Source organism: Protopterus annectens, chromosome 17.part0 (genome assembly GCF_019279795.1).
Source record: "Protopterus annectens isolate FY-2018-M chromosome 17.part0, PAN1.0, whole genome shotgun sequence".
NCBI lineage: Eukaryota > Metazoa > Chordata > Ceratodontiformes > Protopteridae > Protopterus > Protopterus annectens.
The window spans coordinates 549,375,322-549,400,321 of NC_056751.1; the positions used below are offsets into that span (position 1 = coordinate 549,375,322).

General features: G+C 34.2%; 1 protein-coding gene across 10 annotated transcripts in view; it reads left to right on the top strand.

Moving 5' to 3' along the window:
- Nucleotides 1-25,000, top strand: part of BRSK2 (BR serine/threonine kinase 2) — a 2,790,504-nt gene that overhangs the window by 2,157,430 nt on the left and 608,074 nt on the right. For all 10 annotated transcript variants that reach the window (XM_044059311.1, XM_044059313.1, XM_044059318.1 and 7 more), the window contains exon 8: nucleotides 12,445-12,591. In XM_044059311.1, the coding sequence (XP_043915246.1) occupies nucleotides 12,445-12,591 (147 nt within the window). The remainder of the gene's footprint in view (nucleotides 1-12,444; nucleotides 12,592-25,000) is intronic.

Sequence of the window (25,000 nt, forward strand, 5' to 3'; positions counted from 1 at the left end):
GAAAAATGCTTATAATTGATGGCTACAATTACTATCTTGAAAAGTGTACTGGTTCATGAAGGTATTAGTGCTGTGTTAGAAGGAATAGTGACAGATGCAAGGGATGGTGTGTTACAGAGGAGACAGTGGAGGGGGAAACACTTGAAAAGAGTTCATCACATTTTCGTGGTCCAGATGTACTTAAACATGAGGAGAGGAAAGTTCGAGAGGCCATTAAAAGACATGCTGAGCAAACTTTAGAAGACCCATGCAAAATAGTTGGTGAGGTTCTTGCGAGTACTTCCACAGATGTGGTTAATATTTTACCCAACACAGATGCTCCAAAGCAAAGTGTGCGATGAATTAGAAGCAAAAATAGACAGAAAGATGTGTAAATTAGAGTCCTTAACATAGGTAACGTCTGCTATGCTCCCTGTAAAAAATGGAGCATTTATTGTTTACCACACTAACATAAGCAGTAATTCAAGTAATTCTGTTATCCTAACAACTGAAAGTAATCTGCGGATGTTATGTACTTCTGAGTTTTTATTAGTAGATGGAACCTTCCCTATAAGTACACGGGAATGTAAACAAGTGTACTGTACACATTGCAGCCTCACTGGTGTTGCTAATGGCAAGGTCATTCCAGCGGTGTATGGTATATTACCTTCAAAGGCAGAGGACTGCTATGACCAGCTTTGGAAGGTTATTATGCATTTATGTACACAGTTAGATCTTGAATTGAAGCCGCATATGGTGTTAAGTGACTTCGAAAAAGGTTCTGTTAATTGCATCTCATGGAATCTGCCTGACAATATACCTAAGGGTTGTTGGTTCCATCTATGTCAATTAGTTTGGCTCCAAATCCAAAAGTTGGGTTTAGCTTCTTTATATGGAAATGATACACACTTTGCACTACTATGTAAGCAGGTTTCTGCTTTAGCATTTATGTCATCTGATTCTGTACTTTCTGCATTGGAGGAAATTGCAGGTGTGATGCCTGAAGCTGGAAAAGCATTATGTGACTTTTCAGAAATAATTATATTGCAGGGAGACCAAGAAGGTATGGTATAAAAAGTGTAATGTGTGAGAGATTACCGCCATTATTTGAAATATCTTTTTGGAATCATTGGGACACATGCTTGCTTGGGTATCCTCATAGCCAGAATAGTCTGGAGGGATGGCATCGCAGATTAAGAAGTTTACTAGGTCGAAAACAGTTGTATATTATGGATATTCTGCATGCCATAAGGTTAGAACAAAACCATGTGGAAGATCTTAAAAGCTGGGCTCTATCTTGCATACCACCATCCCATAAGAGACATAGATTACATGACAAAGAAAGACACTTTATGCATTTGTTGCAACGGAGGGATGAAATGACTTCCAGAGGACTGGTTCAGCTGGCTGCAATACATTGCTCTTTTTAAAATCTTTACTTTTCAAATGTACTTGCATGTTTGTGGTGTTACTTATTTACTGATGTTTATGCATTTGAAGCGCACTTCATGGAACATGTGGACTTTACAATTTGGGATCTATGCTTAAATTTGGCACTTGCAGTTTAATACAAGGGTGTTCCTACAAAGTACGCACACGCGTCAACCAATTTACCGTTTAACATTATTTCAGGAAGGATACGGGTTTTGAATTTCACAAATACGTTGTCAATTAAATAAATGGGATACTCTGCATCTCGGTGAAGAGGAATTTGAAGTCTATATTATTCACAAATTCGCAAAACCCTTGTTTTTCGATATTTTAAATGCTAGTACAGTATAAATTTCGATGTTACAAATTGAATTAGCACTAGCTTTACATTTTGAATTTCGACTTAATAATAGTAAACCTATATACACACACACACATATATATATATATATATATATATATATATATATATATATATATACATGGATTCATATCACTTCACTGAAAGAACATTTCAATGAGACCAAATCACCTAAAGTTCATTTCACTGAAAGTTAATTTCACCTAAAACTCATTCCACTGACAAGTAGTATTCTAAGGCAAGTAAAATGTTTATGTCCTTTTCCCCACTGTAGTGCAATCCTGCTGTTAGTTTATATAGTTAGGGGTTTGTGGGGGGCACAGCCCCCCACATCGAGAGGTGTGGGGGCATAGCCCCCCACTTAATTTGGTTTTATGTTGTCTGGTTTTGTTTTACATTATTTAGTAAAGCCCAATTTGGGGGGCTATGCCCCCACACCCCCCAACTATATATACTAACACCAGGATTGTATTACAGTGGGGAAACAGACATATACCTTTGACTTGCCTTAGAGTACTACTTGTCAGTGAAATGAGTTTTAGGTGAAATGAAATTTAGGTGATTTGGTCTCAGTGAAATGGTCTTTCAGTGAAGTGATACAAATCCATACATATATATATATATATATATATGTGTGTGTGTGTGTGTGTGTGTAGGGGGGTCAGGGAGGTTGATTGATATTGTACAAATTTTTGAGAGTGGATGTTGCACCTTTTTTGTTTTTTGGTTTCATTCTGAGCCTGTAGCAGTTCCTGAGCATAGTGCGTTGTTAGTATCCATTCAGTGTTTATTCACTCTTTGATACTTTCTTTATGGAAGGTAGCCTTAGCCTATCCTGTCATGTGGTGGGTGCAAGACAGAATACTGGTGACATTCTGTTTCTCATGGTACACACACACACACACACACACACACACACACACACACCATGCATACATATAGGCAATTTTTAAGATCACATGTTCATCTACTGAATGTTTTTGAGGTATGGGAGGGACGTGTTACACTGACCAAAATGCCATGTGGACACAATAGGGCCAGACAGATTCTGCACAAAAGGACGCCTAGCCAAGAACTAAACTCACCGCCTAAACAGTGTGAGGTAGCAGTGTTAATGATTGCACCACTGGACAGCCCTGCTTGTCAGCACTGATATAATATCACTTGTTCAGTTTTACTTCAATAGTTCAGGCTTGCAGCACATCTTAGCTTCAAGGAATACTGAAAACTGTTACATTACAGCAGTCATCAGTTGGGAAAAACAGATACCAAACAATATAGCATTTTATTAAAACTAATTAATTTTCAAATCTTCATAGTATTATTTGTTTACCTTCCAAACCAGCAACAAAATATTTAACATGTAAAAATTCTGTCCATCTGGACATTTTAACTAGAATTGTAGCGATTGCTGCTTTCTTTATTTCACAGAAATTGTTGTTGCTCTTGTTAAGTCATACATTCCTAAATTAATTAGATTAGGAAATTAAAGCTGAATTAAGTTGTAAATATTCTCTTCATTTCATGGAGCATGTCTTTTCTGCACATGATTTGTGTCATAAGCTAATTAACAGACAGGATACAGCTTAATATTGAATGAAATGCAAGAGTGCAGAAAGTTGTAACCCAGTTTATTAAGGTGCATGTAGGCTGAAATGAAATAACAGCAAATTCCCTCTTATTGGCAGATAAAAACAGTGAGAGGACTTTTCACCCCAGCCCTTGGTCCTTATGAAATAACCTGTTGTATAAAGAGAAGATTCCATTTTGCTTATGTGCATTAACATGATAATTCTGCAAGCATGATGCATTTTTTGCGTAAAGATACTTTTATTATTATTATTATTATTAATAATAATAATAATAATATCTGAAGACAAAAACAATTAAGACAGTTACTTTCTACTGTCTTCTACTGTGTTATGCTTGCCAGCTTATTTCCATGTAAGCTGCAGTACGTCGTCAAGGTATCATGTTTATTAGGCAGGTATTACTAATTTGCTTGATCCTGTGGGCCCAAGTTCAATTCTGTCTTTAGCTGCTTGTGTGCCAAGTGACTCCAAGCAAGTCTGTCAACCTGACAAGCAATTGCACATACCTCCTGAAATCAGGCACCTTGGAAGTAAAGGGCTTTACTTAATGAACCAGTAAAATACAGTTGTTAATAGAAAAGAAAATAATCCACAGTAGAATTTTCCTGTGGTGCATCAATATATATGTTTATCTTTTCTTAGTCGGGTATGAAGGTTAAAAAATAACTAACCACAAAATCTAATATAAAACTTACAGAAAACTGTACCAGATGCCTGCAAAGACATTGTTTAGACTCTGATTTAGGATATTGCCTTTGGCTGTCAGCCTGAATAAACTCTGTCATTTAATAGACATCACTTGTGTCCTGCTTCACTGCCAAGAGAATTCCAACAGTAATTTCCAACAGATGAATTTACTACCTGCAGCATTTCTAAAGTTGACATGATATTACCCCAGCATTTTGCAGAGAAGTCACTAGTTAATGCTATGTTTACCTCAGTTCCAGTTACTCTATCATTAGTATGCTGAAAATAGTACATTGCAGCTATGGTGCACAGCTAAATTTCCCAGTGGATTTACTTTAATTTTCTAAAAAGTATTGTCACTGTCATGTGCAATGAAATATTCATCTGAAACAAAAGCCGAAACCAAATAATAGCATTTATGTACTATAAATAAATATTGTAGCACGGGTCAATTTGTCAAAATAGCACACAATCCGTAAGCTATGGATTAGAAAATTGACAGAAATTCTGAAGGTAGACTCAGATCTGATCTGGAAGAAAGATTAAGTGGTTAACATCATAAATATCAACCGGTGTTATGTGCGAAGTCATTCGTTCTTAAACAGATTTGAATAATACCAGAAGTATCAGATAAGACGTATGTATGACTGTAAAGTGTAAACCATTAAGAGTGCTTACATTTAAATGTCACAAGGAAGGAATCTGATGTGGTTACATATATATTAAAATTATTTGAAGTAGTATTAATGATAGATTTTTACTTTTATTTTAATATTAACCTTTAAGTTCATTTATTTTTAATTAAGAATGTTTCGAAGACAGCATAGTTAGCATTTGAAGTTTTCTTATTTTTCACAAGGTTGGATGATTTTGTGCCCATATCATGGAATACATGCAAAGGATTTCCTGTTCTTCTGATGATATACTTCTTGCTTTTCGAGGCCTGTCCACTTTTTTCTAACCTGGGGTTTCTTAAGGTCCGCAATACCTACATGGTCTATCATAGGGCAGACAATAACTAAGGGACTCCATTCAGAGAAGACAGCAGGAGTACAGACTCTCAGCTATCTGCTGCTTTGGCTGGCCTTATAATGCCAAACTTGGTATTCAAACCCAAGTCCCTAGAATCGTCCTTGAAAGCCCTCCTCCAGTATGAGGATTTTCAGCTTATATTATCTTTTTAATGACAATCCTTAGATGTAATAGCTATGCCACTGTCTTTACTTTCTAGTATTGATGTATTTTCAGATGTATGAAGGGGGACATTTGTTATGGAATAGTGATTTTCAGGGCATACTTCACTCTCAGCCAGTACAAACGGTGTATTTTTTGGTTTATTACCAAAGCATAGAGTCTCTTTTGTAGAATTACAGATGTTTCTGTTACCTTATATCAAATCAAAGTCTTTGAAATATAAGCTCATAGGTAAACCCTTGGCTATCGGTCTACAGGCTATTACAAGCCTAGCCAGTAACCATAGGTCAGAATCAAGCCTTGTACCTTCTGTCTCTGAGGAAAAAGCCTTAACCATTATGCCATCCCCCCTCCCCTAAGGGACTCACCCATCGTGAGGCTGTAACCTATAATCCTGAGACTAACAGTCTCATGGACTGCTAAGCTGGGCTACACCTCTCACCATACTTCTCATCCTACAGTAGATTGTGCAAAGGTACTAGACATCTAAAGGTTTCTGAACATGTAAACACCACTGTTGTCCATGACAGATACTGACTGTGACATGTAGGCACACACATTTGTCAACAGTCTTCATTTTGTTTTCATACAAGCTGGATGGGATTAAGATAAGACCCAATATGCAGAGGTGAGAGATGAAGGTACTGGCCAGTTGTGAACATTAGTTCTTACTCGGCTACTTACATATCCTCTATAAGTATTGCAGCTGCTTTTGGGTTTTGCTTACAAGAGCTGTCATCAAAAGAGCGCTCATGGCAGCAGATGGAGTTTAAAGGTGAACCCTGAGTACAACCCCAGGTGACTCAAGACTGACCTGAACACCGGAGGAGCTAGCAGTGGACGTTGAAATGAATAGACACCTCTGGGTCTCCAGTCTCTTTCATCCAGTGTGAGACTAACTCCTGATGTAAAACATTTGACAAGCCAGGAGCCACTGTGTGTATCAGAGCACATAGTCCTGTCAGAAACACAAGACTCTGTCTTGTGATTCCTGATACTACAAAAATAAACTGCACTTCAGACAAATGTCAGGAAATTGTGGGACTCACTGTTACACCTCTAAAGCTCAAATCCTTCTCAGCATGAATACTTGTATATACTAAGTCCAAAACAAATGCATCTTAGAGATGGGGGAACCTTGAACTTAGGATATATTTATGCTCATTCATTTTTTTAGTTCCAGTGTACAAAAGACTACAGTTTCTGTCCTTAGAATTAGCTACAGGCATCTCTAGACATTAGTTGGACTGGTAACTCTAAAGTATCCATTGGTGTGGGGGTGTATAGAAGAAAGCCCTAGAAATGTGCTTCCATTCCCTCCTTGCCTAGTGAACTCTTTAGGTGGTGGCAAGTATTCATGCAGTCTTTACAAGATGAATCAACAGCATTACATGGATGAATGGATCCCTGTCAGACTAATGACAGTTCACTGCACAATATACAAAAACACTCTTTTTTTAAGGTGTTTACTCCCCCACTGAACTCTCATGTTGGCTGTGAAGCTCCTACATCCCCTTTTAATGAAATATACTAATTCCACAGTCATGCAGTTGTAGACAAAGGGCCAACACTTTGAAAGTGAAAAAGAAAACATTTATACAAAATCTATGCAATTGCACTACTGTGGCAAAAAAGAATACTACAGTAAACTAAGAAAACACATCTAGCCACAAATTTCAACAAAAAAATCAAAATCGACTTGAAAGCAAATAGAAAGATGCAGATATTGTTGTAGTGAATCTTTTCGGTGAAAATCAGTTTCAGTGACATTGTTTTCACTGAGGTGACATGATCCTGACCTGCTGGGCAATGCTCATGTTGAGGATAGCTGCAGTTCACATTTCCTGATTCCAAAAGGTAGATTAAGGTACTATAGAAAAAAAAAGACCATTTTAATGGAGTGTTTGTGATGGTCCCACTTCTTGACCCTCTGCCTGATTACCTACGGATGCTTGACATAAAGAAAGGTTCAGTCATAGAGATGATGGGCTAAATGACTATATTGGAACAAATTCAGCTCATGGTCACAACAACCCCCTAGCGCAATTAAAAATCTGATAACTTCGGTCTGCTTTACCCTTGTTGTTGACATAGGGGGGTATCAAGCTTTGCTGGAAAACAATATGCAGTTTGCTTTAGTGCTTAGCAGTAAACCTAACCGACCAAGCCAGGTTTCCAGATTGCGGGGACTCTCCCACAGGTATACCTGAACAGCTGGAATGGTATCATGTAAATATAGGAAGGTGGAAATATCATGGACTAGTTTGGTGTTCCCAGAGAATGTCTAGTGTTCTCTTGTAATACTGCGGACAGGGTCAAGTATAACCCTGCAGGACATCATAGGAGGAAGGACACGGATTGCTCCCACCTAATGACCAGTTAATTTCCCTACAGGAACCATTTTATATTAGGTTCACATACTCTTAACAACATCAATCTGTTTACAGGTAGTAAATGGTCAAGTGTTTCATATGGTTTGAAAAAGTCCACGAAAGACCTGCTGCAGGTGACAAAATACTACGAAGGGAATAATAGCCCAGCTTGGCTAAAATCCATGCTGTTACTTAATAAAAATCCCATTATTAGTGATAAAACTGATAATCTGCTTATGAACTGTTATTCTTATTGCTTTATCCCAAACTCAGACAAGTCATGTAAGTTTGTATTTGTCAATTGTGTATAAACCCCAGCCTTGTACAATGGATGACTTCTGGATTTTTTGGATACTTGTAATATACACTTCTGTGATGCTTCTATTAAAATGTGACAGTGAGGTGTTTTTTTTTTTCTTGCACTATTTCAGTTTTTAGTAGACGCTGTGCATCCTAAACATATTTATTAAGTCCTGAAAAAGACTTACCTAGTCTAATACCATCCCTTAATTCATTTTGTAATATTTTTTTCTCAATCTGATATTGTAAATATTACTGCAGGTGCAAAAGTCATGTTAGTTGATGCATGCAAAGGCACTTGGTCATTATAGCCGAGATTTCAGTTTTCATCATGGTTCCTTGTTTCGTTCACAATCATCAGCACCTTTTTTTATTTGTTAGTGGGATAATGAACATTTACGTAGTACACCTTAAAAAATCAAAAGCAGATCTACAGACGTTTGAGAACTGAAAAATTAATTAAAAAGAACAAAATACCCTGTAATGTTTCTGAGTATGCTTATTGTTTATCTGGTGTGGCCTTCTGATAGAAAAAGCCTGTTACAAATGTGAGTTGAGAACTACAGCGCTGGACACTCTAACACACATATAGTACACACATATACTACAAGCTGAAGTATGTTACTTTTTGTTTTGACATTTTGTTTTGTTTTTTTTTATTTTTACTGACTGAAGGAAACTGCTATCCTTTATGTCCAATAACTTAAGCTATACATTTGTGCCTTCACCTGCCATGTTAGTATTTTGGTTTATGTACAAGTAAAGCCACTTCTACTGTGCAGGAAGGAGCAGGCAGTAAATTATTCCATAAGAAAATCCATGTCATAATGCAATAGCTCAGTTATTTTTATTCCAGTAGCACAATGGCTCAATGATTAAACTCTTTGCCTTACATTACCAAGGGCCTGGTTCACGCTTAACCTACTGTCACTGTATGAAGTTTAGATGTGTTCTCTGTGTCTGTTTGCATTTCATATAGGTACTCTGGTTTCTTCCCTGATATATGAACACATTGTTTGGTTGATTTATCTAACATATCGCGTTTAGTCTCACACTTTGATTTCTCTAAACCTTTTGGGTTTCTAATATCATAACAGAAATGGACCCCATTCATATGTCTGGGTATGGTTAGAGTTCATTAAATTAGTATTGTTACAGTCTTTAGCCTAAAGTGCCCTTCTCAGCACCTTCAGCGTGCTCAGGATTGCTTCTTTCTGAAGGTCATACAGGGTTATATGTATTGGTAGCATGTTTGATTATGATTGCAGATTATTTTTTATTAATCCAATTGGTCCTACTTCTACTATTGGATCTCAGTCTTGTGACCCAGGACATGGTTGAAAGGGTCTGAGAAGACCCAGATAAATTATCTGGTTAAATAAAGTTACAGAAACTTTAACAGTGATGCTTTTACCAATTAAGTTACATGTTAGCTATGAACTTTTAACCTTATGATCACCAACTTAGTATGTCTACAGTTTATATCCTAATTCATTCTTAATATTGTATTTCTCAGAGTTATGTATCCTAATGAGCAATTCAGTCTTGCATATCATTTCTACTTCTCTCATAGAATGGCATAATTTGTTGTTTTTTTTTCAACGCTGTAATATTTACTGATGCAGTGTTCATTACTGCTTCACAATTTATGGCTTATTATAATTTTGGTTGCACTTCTGTTTTGTTAAAAAAAATATTTATTTTCAATGCGTGTAATAATAAGACATCCATACATGCATATAAAATGAACTTGAATATATGCAGGTGAATAATGAAAGCAAACACAACTTTAGGATTAACATATTTACATTTGTGGCAGTTTTAGTAACGACTAAAAAGCAAGTCAAACAAGTAATAATGTAGAGTAAATAAAAGATCTTTGCATTCTTAACAAAAACAAGAAGTGCAATTGTATTTAGGCTTCTTGAGGTACATATGAATTTCAAAAATAAGTACAAGAGTCCTCCTTAAATTATTTCTTGGATTTCTGCAAGAGTTTGTATGTGTTTAGATGGTTGCAGTTCACTTTTTCAAATGCTAGCTTTGTCTATAGAATGTATTGCTGTTTTTAGTCATTGAAAGTATTCTTTTTTGAGTGCTGGTTTTAACAAATTGAGGAATGTCAACTGTTCCATTTTGTGTAGGGGATTTAGTTTGGTTTAGTGTGGGTGGGTGGGTGTATGTATGCCAAAACATTAGGATATGCTCAAGGTTTTGGCGTTGGGGTAGAAGGTGTGTACTTGTGTGACTATTTGCAGGTTGGTGGTAGAGTAATGACTAGGTAAGTTTTTTTGTTAGGGGTGCTAGTGTTTAGGAAGTATGTGTGAGTATGTTGTCTAGGGGTGCTGATGGGGAAATGTTTTTGTTGTATTTAGGGGCAGGGTTCGGGTTAGCAGACGTGACTAAGGTGGTGCAAGTGGGAGGTTGATGTTGATATCCTCTTAACACAGTAAAGTGTGATTTTTCAGGGTACACTGGAGCGAGTTGCTGCTGAATGTGAAGTGGATGGGTACAAAATCAGCACTTGCAGATCAGGGATTATGGTTCTCTAAAACGATGGCTTGCTGTATGCTGGTGAGGTAATGAAAACGTTCTTCATTTAGAGGAGTTTAAGTATCTTGTCCCAGAGTGAAGGTAAGGGGTATTGGGAGACCGACTATTGGATGGGTATAGCAGACGTACTGCAGACATGGTATGGGTCCAAAGCAAAAACTGAGTCATAGGATGAAAGTCTCCATTTATTGTCAGTGTATGTCCCCATCCTTACCTGTAGTAAAGAGTGTTAGGTACTGACTGGAAGGATACAATTATAGATACAAGTAAGAGAAATGAGGTGCTTTCATGGTACTGGGGCCCCCTTTCCACAACAGAGCAAGGAGCTCAACAATCTAGAGAGGCTGAGCAATGGGCATTCATTTTGACAGGCACCAGTTACCTTGTGAGGTTGACCATTGGGTGTCTTCCATGAGAAGTGTACCAGGCACATCTTGGGAGGAAAATCCACAGGGCAGAACCAGGACATGTTTGATGGAATTATCTCTCTGTCTGCCTGGAAACTTCTGGAGTTACCACAGAATAAGCTAGAAACTCTTAATGAAGCCTGACCTACCATACACATAGGTAAATACCTGGCTAATGACCAAAAGGGCCTTTATATGCCCAGTCATGCAATACAACCCAATTGTGCCCCAGTGTAACATGGGCATCTATTTAGAGGAGTATATTAGTTAGGAGGTTGAGAAGGGTTTAGTGGGGAGGCATGTTAGTTAGAAAATATCTACTGTTGTCCTCTGTCATAGACACAGGAGCCAGACCAGGTGTGAATTTCTGATTTTCCATCCAATGGTCAAGGTTACATTTGAATAGGGTTACGAACAGAATCTGCTTCACAATGATGCAGAGTCAATTCCAGAGTGCAGGGATACTTTGAGACACATATCTGTCTCACCAGCATGTTCTATTCATGTCACAAGCAAAGTTCAGATCCTTGGATCTAGTGTTTCTGGTGCTATTTATTTTGTAGACTTGCAAAAGGTCCATCAGGACTGGATGCCAGGCATAGGTCACCTCTCATTAACATGTAGGAAACTAAGCATAGAGATGGGGCTTTAAGGTGATCTGTGTAATACAATGTTAATACCCTGGATTATCTTGGTGAAGAACCTTTGTGGGCATTCCACCTGTTGCATATGCTTGGTCACATACATGCTGAAGGGGGCAATGTACTCACAAATGGGCACTGAAATGGATGTCCCACTTACTTTCAGCATGATAATGGATACAAAAAATGAATGATTGAATGGCTGGTGTTGTGACAGACAGGCTTGTAAGGACTGTTTTATTTAGTTTTGTAAGTTTCTGCCTTCCTCATTTTTAATAGTCTACAGAATCCCAAATTATTCACTCTTTAGTGCAGTAGTGGTTAGCTGTCTCCAGCTGTGTTTCTTAATTTACACTAAAAAGAATCACAGAACGTTAAAGTAATGTGGTCAGACTATATTTGGTTTCCAGTTCTTTTTGTTAAAGGTTTAGCACAGATTGAGTGGAAAGTAATTAGTTATCACTATGTGTTGTTATGTGTCATTTGTTTAGCAGTAGCCTTCCTCTTTGCCTGCACTTGTTATAAATTATGGAAACTTGATCTGTCCATGCACAGATGCACATCAGACAGATAACATCTTCCTTCCTTCCTGGAGAGGATGAGCCCACCAGCTAAGTTACCATGATAGGCACAGTGAGATCTGAATGTTTGTTACATAACTCAGGAATTCATTGCTTTGTGTATTTTCAAAAGAAAAAACAGCCCAGACATATAGCTTACAGAATTTCCTTTCTTTCAAAGGACATGGTTCACACAACGTTATGGGTAAACACTTTTAGTGATATTAACATTTAAATGTACACTTCTGTCTTAACATGCATGATGATGAAGTATCTTAATATTCTATTTTTAATATATTACTGTAGTTTTATTTAAATGAAATGTCCACTACTTAGCTCTATGTTTCCTTCTTTTCTTTACCTACAGGGTGCATTACCGTTTGATGATGACAATTTAAGGCAGTTACTGGAGAAGGTAAAACGTGGGGTATTTCATATGCCACATTTCATTCCGCCTGACTGTCAGAATCTTTTACGTGGAATGATTGAAGTAGATGCTGTCAATAGATTGACGGTGAGCTATGGAATTCTTCATTGAACTAATTATAGACCTGGAGTGTTTGAATTAAATCTAGAAATCATTTCTTTTTGACCCAACAGGATAAGTCATCATCCCAGAGAGCAATGTATTTAGCATTACACTGGCGTTTCTTTGTTTATGTTCTTAACTTGTAAAATTAGTGTACTGAATTATTTTTAGCACTCACAGATATGGTGTGTTTGTTTATGCCTTTTTGTCCTGGTCCCCTTCAATAAACGCACATCACACCGAATCATGTTTGATGACCTTTATTAAACTTCCATAAACATAACTTAATTCACCAATATTATGTATTAATCCCAACATAAACATAGTACAGCTGATATTAATCACAGCATAAGCATTCATATAACTGTTAGCTAGGGGAGCATAACCTCACTCACCCTAAACCAGTAAGCAGCATCCTTATCTCCGTTCACTTATTTTACTTATCAAGCAGCATCCAATCGCTCACTTCCTTTACCAGTTATTGAATTAAACATCCAACCAAATACGCAGCATCCGTACCTCTGCTCACTTATTTTACTTATCAAGCAGCATCCAATCGCTCACTTCCTTTACCAGTTATTGAATTAAACATCCAACCAAATATGCAGCATCCGTACCTCTGCTCACTTATTTTACTTATCAAGCAGCATCCAATCGCTCACTTCCTTTACCAGTTATTGAATTAAACATCCAACCAAATACGCAGCATCCGTACCTCTGCTCACTTATTTTACTTATCAAGCAGCATCCAATCGCTCACTTCCTTTACCAGTTATTGAATTAAACATCCAACCAAATCGCAGCATCCGTACCTCTGCTCACTTATTTTACTTATCAAGCAGCATCCAATCGCTCACTTCCTTTACCAGTTATTGAATTAAACATCCAACCAAATACTCAGCATCCGTACCTCTGCTCACTTATTTTACTTATCAGGCAGTGTCCAACTGCTCAGTTTCCTTTACCAACTCATTGAAATGAACATCCAACACCAGAGGGGGAACGGATGAGGGCAAGCCTTCCCCGCTTCTCCGCCCACCAGCCTGACAAGGCTGTTCCCCCTCCCTACCACCAAAACTTCTAACAACCTATCTGCACAAGGGGCTAAGCCAAACATCATTTGATGTACTGAATAAAAACAAGTAAACAGTGACAATACCTCACCAAACCAAAAGGCAAGAAAGCACAAAAAAGTTGCAAAATAAAAGAACTTGATAATTTATTTGTCAAAATAATAAAATAAACAAGTGAGCACTTTCGTTTAACACATGTAAACTTCATCAGACAAATGATTAAAATCAATCTAAAACTTAAATAGTACACTCTACTTTCTGATTGGATGAAACTACATACATCATCTCAAGAATATTAACCCCTCATATCCCATAATAAATTGAAGTTCTCTAATATATATATATATATATATATATATATATATGTGTGTGTGTATAAAAAATTCTAAATATTTGTAATTGTGCCAAACTGTTATACATAAATAATAAACCTTAATGTGTAAATGAAAAAATAAATGAATACATAAATACATACATGCTCTTCTTAATGCATCTAGGATATACAAAATGCACATCTTCTTATAAATGTTACAAAAAATGTAGATATCTAGATATACAAATCACTACAATAGGGAATGACTGTATACTATTTATTTATGCTAAATATCATACTGCCCCTTTAACTATTTTGTTTCTTTCCAGTGCTTTGAGTTTTAAAACAGGTGTGATGGAAGTTATTTCATTGATGCCTGGCCACTTGTCTGCTCTCGATAAAACCTGCCATTTTAGTTCTTTTACTTCCAAATGGGCACCCCATGGCCTCTTTTCATCTATGTCCACATGGTCAATGGCCATAAATCTAAAATTGTGGTCAGTGCTGGTATGAATGTGTCTCACCAAGGCATTATTCAAGTTGTTCTTTTTGATGGCATATACATGTTCATCAATTCTGTGGCTAAATTTCCTCTCTGTTTAACCTATATAAAATACTGGACATAGGTCACATATAGCCATATATACTATTGCTTTAGAAGAGCAGTTGTATCTACCTTTGATACTGTATTCCAGATTATTAATAATGAATGAGTCACCCACTTTCATTTTGTGACACCAATTGCATGTTCCACATTTTAATGTGCCCGACCGGTTGCATCCAAGCAGTTGGTGTCCACTCTTTTTTTTTCAAAACAGGTTTATTGTTTTAACATATAAGAGAAATATCATAACAATTTTATACAAGTAATTAAAAATAGGTATTATTATAATATTCAACAAAACAACTAAAGTATTTACAAAGACATCCACTACAATCAGATCAATTAATTAAACTAAAATACCATGCTATTGAAATTAAAATTTTTTTAACAAATTTTGTAAATTATCCCATACAATAAAATAAGATGTTTTTCTATTTGTTCTAGTCCTAATTGTGTCTATTTCCATATGGCACACTATATTCATAACATTTTTAAATTCATTGAACGAAGGATGTGTATCTGAAATCCAATTTCTAGTTATTATTTTCCTAGCCACTGCTAGAATAGACCATAACAAGGGAAGCTTAACCTTTTTAACACTTTGAGGTACAGGTGTGTTGAATAATATAAGAGATTTAGAAATAATGAAATTATCTGTAAAAGAGCCTGCAAAAATTCATTAATTGACTTCCAGTATTCTTTCAATTTTATACAGTCATAAAACATATGAGCCCAGTCAGCATTAATTTCTACATTACATCTCTTACATAGATTATCTTTATTATTTATTTTATTCATCATCAAAGGTGTATAAAAAGATCTATGTAAAAATTTCCATGTATAAAGTCTCCAGACAATGGAATACGTAGTTCAATAAGCAGATTCCAATATATATTGTTTATCTTGTTGATTTGGTGGGTCCCCATTAATAGAAGTGAAATAATTCCAGTATGAATCTACACTGTAAAAAGTTTCTTGTCTGATAACTTTATGTATATATGAAAGTTTACCTTTATCAAAAACTTTATGTTGTAAATTTAATATCAAGTAATCAATCAGTGTTGGAATAGATTCTTTAACAGTTATAGACATTAAATCTATTTTATTAATGAGATGTTGTCTAAAGGTCTGAACCTCTAACCAGCAAGTTTCTCTTAGATCAAATTCTTGTTTTAAGAAATCTAGATTTTTAACTTTATTATCAGATATCAACTGATGCCAGTACTTTAGATCATTATCTATAGCTAAATGAGTTCCTTCAGAAGTAGATGACAAAAGCATACCCTGAGTATACATTATAGGAAATACAATAAAATTCCATTCCCTATACTTAGGGTGCATGAATATAAAGTTACGATAACTAATAATAATATTTAATGGGTAACAAACCATATGTTTAGGTGTAATAGGTGAAGTACAAAATTCCTTTAGTAACCATAACATGGAGTTATTTACAATCATATTTTTATGTGTTAAGGAGATTTTCATGAAGTGTATACTAATTAGCTCCCAATAATCTTTCCATTTTGTGACATATGACTGATCTATTAATAAAGTAATAACTTTTACAATAGAAGAGATAGTATATAAATTAAAGTCTGGAAAAGAAATACCCCCTTGAGACCAGCTATTAGTATGTTTCTTTAATGCAATCCTAGGTCTATTAGGTGCCCATAAGAAATTTAACATTAGTGTGTTCAGATTCTTGATAATTATTTGTGTAGGTGGAAGTATTATTGATTGTATTAAGTATAAAATCTTGGGGAATATTATCATTTTAATAATTGTAAGTCTCTCCTCCATAGTAAAAAACATATTATTCCAGGTATTAAAAAGATTTTGTATATTAAGAAAACAGGTATTATAATTATTATATATAATAGATTTAATATCTTTAGATAGTATTATACCTAAATAAGTTATCTGACCTGAATTGGGTACATATTTAGTAAAATCACTAATGAGAATATTTTTTCGTGTATATATAGGTAGTATTTTAGTTTTTCTTCATTGAATATTAAACCAGAAATACTTTTAAAATTCATCATGTTATCAAATAGAGACTGTATAGAAGAATTAGATCCTGCTGATGTAATTAGAACATCATCTGCAAAAAGTTGAATTTTGGATGTTGTATTTTCATCTATTTCAAAACCCTCTATGTCAGTACTGTTTCTGATCAAATTAGCCCAAGACTCCATTACTAAAGTGAATAATAGTGGAGAAAGTGGACATCCTTGTTTTGTACCTTTAAGAATGGGTATTTTTTGTAAAACATATGTTCCTACCTTAATATAAGCCAACATTCCTTTGTATAAATGTTCAATTAGATTTACAAATGCATCCGAGAAGTTTGTGCACTTCATTAAGGTAAACAGATAGTCCCAACTTACTGAATCAAATGCTGAACTTATATCAAGACTAATAAGTGTTAAATCTTTCTTTTTCCTATTTGTAAAATCTATTAATGTTAAAGTTCTTCTTATATTATCAAAAGTATTTCTATTTACAATGAAGCCTGTCTGATCTATATCTATAATGCCGGGAATGATTGTCTTCAATCTATCAGCAAAGATATTCATAAACATTTTATAATCAACATTAAGTAATGAGATGGGCCGATATGAAGAACATCTAGTTGGATCTTTATTAGGTTTTAAAATTGGCGAAATAAATGTATATTGCCAAGATGGGGGGGGTTATTAACTCAGTTTGGGCCAAAATAAAAACCTTATGTATTAATGAATATGTATTTTCAGAAAGGATTTTATATATCTCTGGTATAATACCATCATTACCTGGTGCTTTGTTTGATTTAAGCTTATTTATTTGTGTAATAACTTCTGTATATGAAATACTCTTGTCCAATAGTTTAATCTGTTGTTTATTAAGCTTTTTATTCATATTTGTGGTTATAAACTCCTTTATTTTATCTTTAGGTTCCATGTTAATATTATTATGGTTAATTTTGTGAAAGTGATTTCTAAATTCATCTAGTATTTCTGGTATGCTAGAAACATTCTTCTTTTTCCTTAGAGAAAAGATTTCTTTGATATGGTTTTGTTTATTCAACCTTTTTGTTTTATTTTTAAGTCTATGTAAGTCTTTGGGGCTTATTGAATAAGACAAAAACTTGTATTTCTCTAAAGTTATTTTAACTTTATGAGTTAAAATTTCTTTGTATTTCTCATTTAGTTTGTTTATTTCTTCAATAACTTTCTTGTCCATAATATTTTCTTTATTATTATGTTTATAAGAGTCTAATTTACTTTGAATATCTAACAATTCCTTATCCCAAGATTTCCTTTTATTATTATACCATCTGATACTTTGTCCATATAGATATGATTTTAAGGCATCCCAAACATAAACAATGGAGACTTCAGGAGTGTTATTTATGTCTAAAAATGTTTTACTTCTGAAAGTATATATTCTTTATAGTCTTTTAGTTGAGTTAAGTATGCTGGTATCCTTTTGATCTGAACATTATGAGTATTTTTATCATGAATTCAAAAACAATTGAATTATGATCAGATATAGGACATGAAATGATTTTGGAATTAATTAAATCTGTTACCATCTGGTTAGAAATAAAGACCCTATCTATTTTTGAATAAGTTTTGTATCTGTTAGAAAAAAGGTGTATGGTAATGATTTTGAATCTATCTGATTATTAATATCATTCAAATGATAAGAATTAGCAAAATCCTTTAAATGTTTTGCATTAGATGTAATTCTTCTCTTTCCTATAGTGGTAGTATCACTTTCATGTAGTATACAATTAAAGTCACCAGCTAAAATAATATCTCCTTTAGAGAATGATATGATCTTATCAAGATGATGTTTCACTGTATTAATACCAATTCCAGGTATCCAATATACATTAATTCAAGTGTAAGTCTTCCCATTAATTTGTATTGTAACCATACAAAACATTCCTTTGTCATCCTGATAAGACTTAATGGTTTTAGGAATGGGCATACTTTTATTCCATAAAATAGCCACTCCTCTTTTTCTGAGTGTGCTCTGAACTAACCAATACTGTATATTTGTTTGTGGCTAGTTTATCAATATCTTTTTTCAAGAGATGGGTTTCTTGTAGGAAGACTAAGTTGGCCTTATGTAAATTAATGTATCTTATTAGGCTTGCCCTTTTACATGGATTATTCAATCCATTAATGTTTAAAGAAATTCCTTTTAAAGATGTCATTTGGCATTTTTAAAACTTAAGAATCTTATGATCAAAATAACAAATAACAAGATAAGTAATGTTACATCTCCTCCTTTAGGTGTACCCTTAAATATAGCTGTATTTATTGAATCTCTTATGGGATTTCGTATAGGATTCAATTTTGTTTGTAGTGACAATGAATGTACAAAATATATTGTGGATGTCAAAACTATATACAAATAACAATGAACAAGTGAAAATAATGTAAGGATTAAACCTTGCATCCAGCCTGGAGTTATAAACTCCAACTTAGAGTAGTATTTACCACTCAAGTTAACCCCTACCCTAAGCAGCAGTACGTCAGCTACCACCTTATCAATTTAATACTAGTTATATTTAACTGAAGTTAACAGTTTTCAATTCAATTATCTAGCAAGACAAGACTACACATTTGGTAAAACAGCATCATATAAACTAAAATAAACCTTTTTTTTTTTTAAAACTGTTCATACTACTATATACATCCATGTAATATAAAACACTTGTATTCAAATAGCATTCAAATAATCTTGATGTTAGAAATCAAGAGGAGAGAAAAATAAGTTCTAACATTCATTTAAATCAAAAACTTTGGCTAATATGATTCAGACATTACATATATTAGGATGCATCTATTTTCTGTCATGTAAATACAGTTAACAGCTTCCAAAAAACCTTGAATTGCTTGTATATGAGCATTTACTCAAACTCATTATTGCCAATAGAATAAAATATTGTATTCATAGAAATTGTTATAAATCATACTTCATAGTTAAGCAGATTCTCAGAAACATTTATATACATATCTACATACACACACATACACACACACACACACACACACACATATATATATATATATATATATATATATATATATATATATATATACATACACACACATATACACATATATATATATATATATATATATATATATATATATATATATATATATACACACACACATACACACACACACACACATACACACGCACATACACACACACACAAACACACACACACACATACACACATACACACAAACACACACACACACATACACACACACACACACACACACACACACACACACACACATACATATATATATATATATCTGATCTCACTGAGTTGTATCTTTACTGAGCACCATCTTACATTGCTGTCCCTTCAATAAATCTGTCTGCTTTATACAAAATAATGCACAGCAAACACATTTTAGTAACCAGATTTTACAAACATACTATACTACTGCTTTAAAATATATCACATGACAATTTCTTCCAGTATAGAGTTATAAAATTATTTATGCTTGTCAATCAGATGAATTAAATGAGTTATAGTAATGTATATGTTTGGGACATAGGTTTTAACACATATTATTAATCTGCTATTCCTGTATCTGTGATGTGTCAGTGTGATATCTAGGTCAAAGGTGAGACCAGCTGCTTTCAGCTTCTCTGTGAGAATTCTGAGAGTTGAAGCTTTTGAAGTAGCTCATGGACACTGTGCATGAGACAGCCCACATCCCAGATTGTCTCTCTTAACATTTTGGTGGGAAACTTATTAAAACTAGTGACAAACATTCATTTAGCAGTGTAAATGCATCTAAACATGACAAAACCTTCACAATGCATTCTACAGGTTATTACAGACTCTATGTAAGTGAAATCAAGCCCAAAATTATTAATAAGTAACAAAACTCAACATTTTTGTCCCAACTCAACTCTTATGCGAATCTTATTATTTACTGTGTCTATATGATCAAAAGTATTTCTATATATTAATAAAGAAAAGAAAAAGAGAGAAAGTAAAAGGGTGTAAGGCAGAAATAAAAAAATGTAAGAGAAAGCTATAAGAAGTATATACAATAGAATATTACTTACTGTTTATATTAATAGAGTTAAAAATAAAACATATTATTTACTATTATTTAGTTCTAATTATTATTAGTTAAAGCATAACAGATTATTTACAAACAAGCATAAGCAGTGTAATCAAGAAAGTATAATTAGGTAGTGTCATTCCTGTATCTGTGATGTGTCAGTGTGATATCTAGGTCAAAGGTGAGACTAGCTGCTTTCAGCTTCTCTGTGAGAATTCTGAGAGTTGAAGCTTTTGAAGTAGCTCATGGACACTGTGCATGAGACAGCCCACATCCCAGATTGTCTCTCTTAACATTTTGGCGAGAAACTTTTTAAAAACTAGTGACAAACATTCATTTAGCAGTGTAAATGCATCTAAACATGACAAAACCTTCACAATGCATTCTACAGGTTATTACAGACTCTATGTAAGTGAAATCAAGCCCAAAATTATTAATACGTAACAAAACTCAACATTTTTGTCCCAACTCAACTCCTATGCAAATCTTATTATTTACTGTGTCTATATGATCAAAAGCATTTCTATATATTAATAAAGAAAAGAAAAGAGAGTAGAAAGTAAAAGGGTGTAAGGCAGAAATAAATAAAAAAAAATGTAAGAGAAAGCTATAAGAAGTATATACAATAGAATGTTACTTACTGTTTATATTAATAGAGTTAAAAATAAAACATATTATTTACTATTATTTAGTTCTAATTATTATTAGTTAAAGCATGACAGATTATTTACAAACAAGCATAAGCAGTGTAATCAAGAAAGTATAATTAGGAATAGCATTTGAAGAACATATAAACTTTTAAAGGAAAAAAAAATGTATCAAATTACTGACCTTATTTTTCCTCTTCAGAAAGAGAAACAAGTTAAATCACAGCTTGCCATTAAATCTCCAGATATTTTGACTAGTTATGAAACAAAACATTTCTTTGCACACAGAGAATAACTTTGATTAAATCTTTTTCAAAATATTTGTTGCTTCTTGGAAATGCAGGAACTATATTTAAAAGATTAATAATAAAATAAAATGATGAGAGAGAAAAAAACATAGTACAAATCATTTGTTTTTAGTCTCTTCTTCTTCTCTGAAGTCTTCCACGAAGTTTCAGTTGCCAGTCTCTTTAACGAAGGACTAGCCCATTCCATTTCTTCTATTTTTTCCAAAATCTTATTTTTTTGATAAACAGTAAAGCAGAGTCTAAGTCATCGAAAATTTTAGGACCATCAGGAAGGAAGATTTTAAGCTTGGCAGGAAACAGAAGGTATGTTTTAAACTGTGCTTTTTTAAGCTCCCTTATTAGTGGCAGAAAAACTTTTATTTTAGCTAATACCATGGAAGAATAGTCATTGCCAAAACGCACAGTTGTTTCATTAATCTTAACAGGAGCTTTAGCCCAAGCAGATTTAAGAACCATCTCTTTATCAAAAGATGATAGAAATCTAACTATAACTGATCTAGGATAGTTTTTGTTAGAGTTAGTATTAGCTATAGATCTATGTGCTCTTTCGATACCAAAAGAGAATGCTTCTGGTAAATCTAAAGTTTTAGGGAGCCATGTTGTTAAAAAAGAAGTAATATTGTTACCTTCAATATTTTCTGGCAGTCCAAAAATCCTAATGTTATTAGCCTAGATCTATTTTCCAGGTCATCCAGCTTTGTTTGTAAATGTGTATTTTGTTTCAGCAGAAACTCAATGTTGATTTCCTCTTCTTGTATTCTATTTTCCATGTCATTCACAGCTTCTTCTATGCCTGTCATCTGGATCTTCTGTTGTTGCAGGTCCATATGTAACAAGTCTATTTGTTTTGTAGTTTTTCTATGAAAGTGTCTATTTTAGTATCCATTTTATCCATCTTAGCAGTAAGTTGCTGGACTATAATTATCAGAGACTGAAGTTCTTTCTTGATGCTGGAGTCTTGAGAATTTGTCTACTGGAACTCATTTCAGACTGATAAACTGACAGGAAAATTTCCAAAGTAATTTCTGACAGGAATATTATTAAGATTTCCTTTCTTTTTTAGATATAGTTCAAGAACTATATAAAACAAACATATGTAGAAAGAAAATTACTTCAAAAATTAATTTTTTAAGTAATTAATTCCTGTCAATGTAATGAAATTGGTGGAGCTGAAGAAATCACCTGCTATCCTGTGTTCATCCTTGGCCACGCCCCCGGGTGTCCACTCTTGAGGAGATCTTTTAAATTTCTGCCCTTCCTGTATGTTATTGTTGGCCTATTACCTAACCAGGTTCTAAAGTTTACATCCTCCATTAGGATGTCCCAGTTCTTCTAAAAATCTTTCTTAAACTGTAAGAATCTGCACTATAGGTGATAAAGATTTCAGAAATACATTACTGTTCCTTATATTTGTATTCTGATCTAAAAAAAGTATTCTGTTTGTGGTTGGGTACAATAGCTTCCAAACTAAAAGAATCAATGCCCCCTCTATGAGAACAATTTTCTATCAACGAATTCTATGTCACATGAAACAAACTGGATTTGCAAATCAAATGGTCACTTTCTAAAATATTGCTGTTAACTATCAGTCTAAAGTGACCTGATTCCCTCTTTTCTGTGACCTCTTTTACTATTCTGGTGATTAACTCTAAAGGGTATGCCCTTTTTCAGAAACATTTGTTTCAAATTAATACATTCCAACTCAAAATCTTCATCCCTTGACACCATCCGAGCAGCTCTTACCAACCAACCTTTAACAACTAATCTCTTTTGCTGCTCGGGGTGTGAGCTACTATAATGAAGGAAAGAGTTGGAATAAGTCTTTTTTCTGTAAATAGTTGTGGCATACTCCCCATTAGTTTCATCCTTAAAGAGATGAACATCTAAGTAGTCCATATGGTCAACGTTAACAACCCAAGTGAAATGTAAAAAAGAGGTAGTAGTGTTTATGTATTGTAAAAATTGTTCAAGTAATTCCGGGGGGCCTCCCCGTATTAAACTGATGTCATCTTTGAATCTGTGATGCATTTTGATGTGGGAATAATAGCTTGACTGAAATACAAACTGTCTTTCCCAGTATGCCATGACGCCCCCCCCCCCCAAGCTGAACCCATGGCTACACCAGTTTTTTGCAAACAATATTTGTTGTTAAATATAAAGAAATTGTTGGTTAAAACTATCTCCAATAATTCCAAGATGAGATTAACTTTATCTTGATGAACTTTATGCTCTAATAACATTTCATTAACCCAATCCAAATCAGTAGTCTGTGGAATGACGGTATATAAATCTTTCACGTCAATAGTGACTAATAGGTCTTTCTTTTCAAATACTATATTGTTGGTGTTCCAAGTATGTCCAGGAGTCTGCATAACTGAATTTCATTTTTTAGCAATTTTTTCAACTCATAGTCTAAGTACTGGCCACATGCAGCTGTTATCGAATCCCTACCATCCACTAAAGGCCTCATAGGGGAATCCAAAAGGCCTTTGTGGATCTTGGGAATGCAGAAAATACTGAAATTCTTGGGGTGATTACATTTAAATAGTTGTATAATGAAATGTCTATTCTTCTCTCCAAGAACATATCATTCAGTTGCCCATTAATTTTCCTATAGGCTCCATTAAGTTCGTTAAGGGAGACTTCCCTATAGTTTTCAGCATTAAGCATGGTTTGCAATTTAAGAGTGTACCTAGCTGTGTCCATGATCACAACCCCTACCCCCTTATCTGGTTTCATGATCCTAACATCTTGCCTTTGTAATGATGTCAAACTGTTCTGTTCATCTGAATTAACGTTCATAAAGTCTCAACTAATAGAGTTTTTATGTTTATGCAAATTGTGTAAATCTAATTCACAGAGCTTCTCATACATGGCAAGCTTAGGGTGTAAGGGGGGGTTGTAGGTGGAACTAATCCTGAAAATATTACGGTTGTTACTGTGATCATGGTTCTCATACAATAACAATAAATTCAACTTTTTTAGATAAATTTTTAAATCAATGACAGTGTTGACAACATTAAACCTTCTAGCAGGTACAAATGTCATTTCTTTTGAAAGTAAATATGTTACTGACTCATCTATGCAAGACTCCAAGTAATTATATACAGTAAAATCTTTGTCTATTCAATATCACTGTACATGAAAAATCATTGTTACTGTATTGTCCAAAATTGGAATAATTACATCCTGTTTTTGGTTAACAAACTTATCAACCACTTTTTCACAAAAAAATGTCATGGTGCACACTTATGTCCTCCAGTTCCTGTTTCTTGAAACCCTGGGGCTTGAAACCCCACCTGAGGTTGCTGTATTTTATTGTTGTAATTCGCTTTATTCTTTATTCTTTCA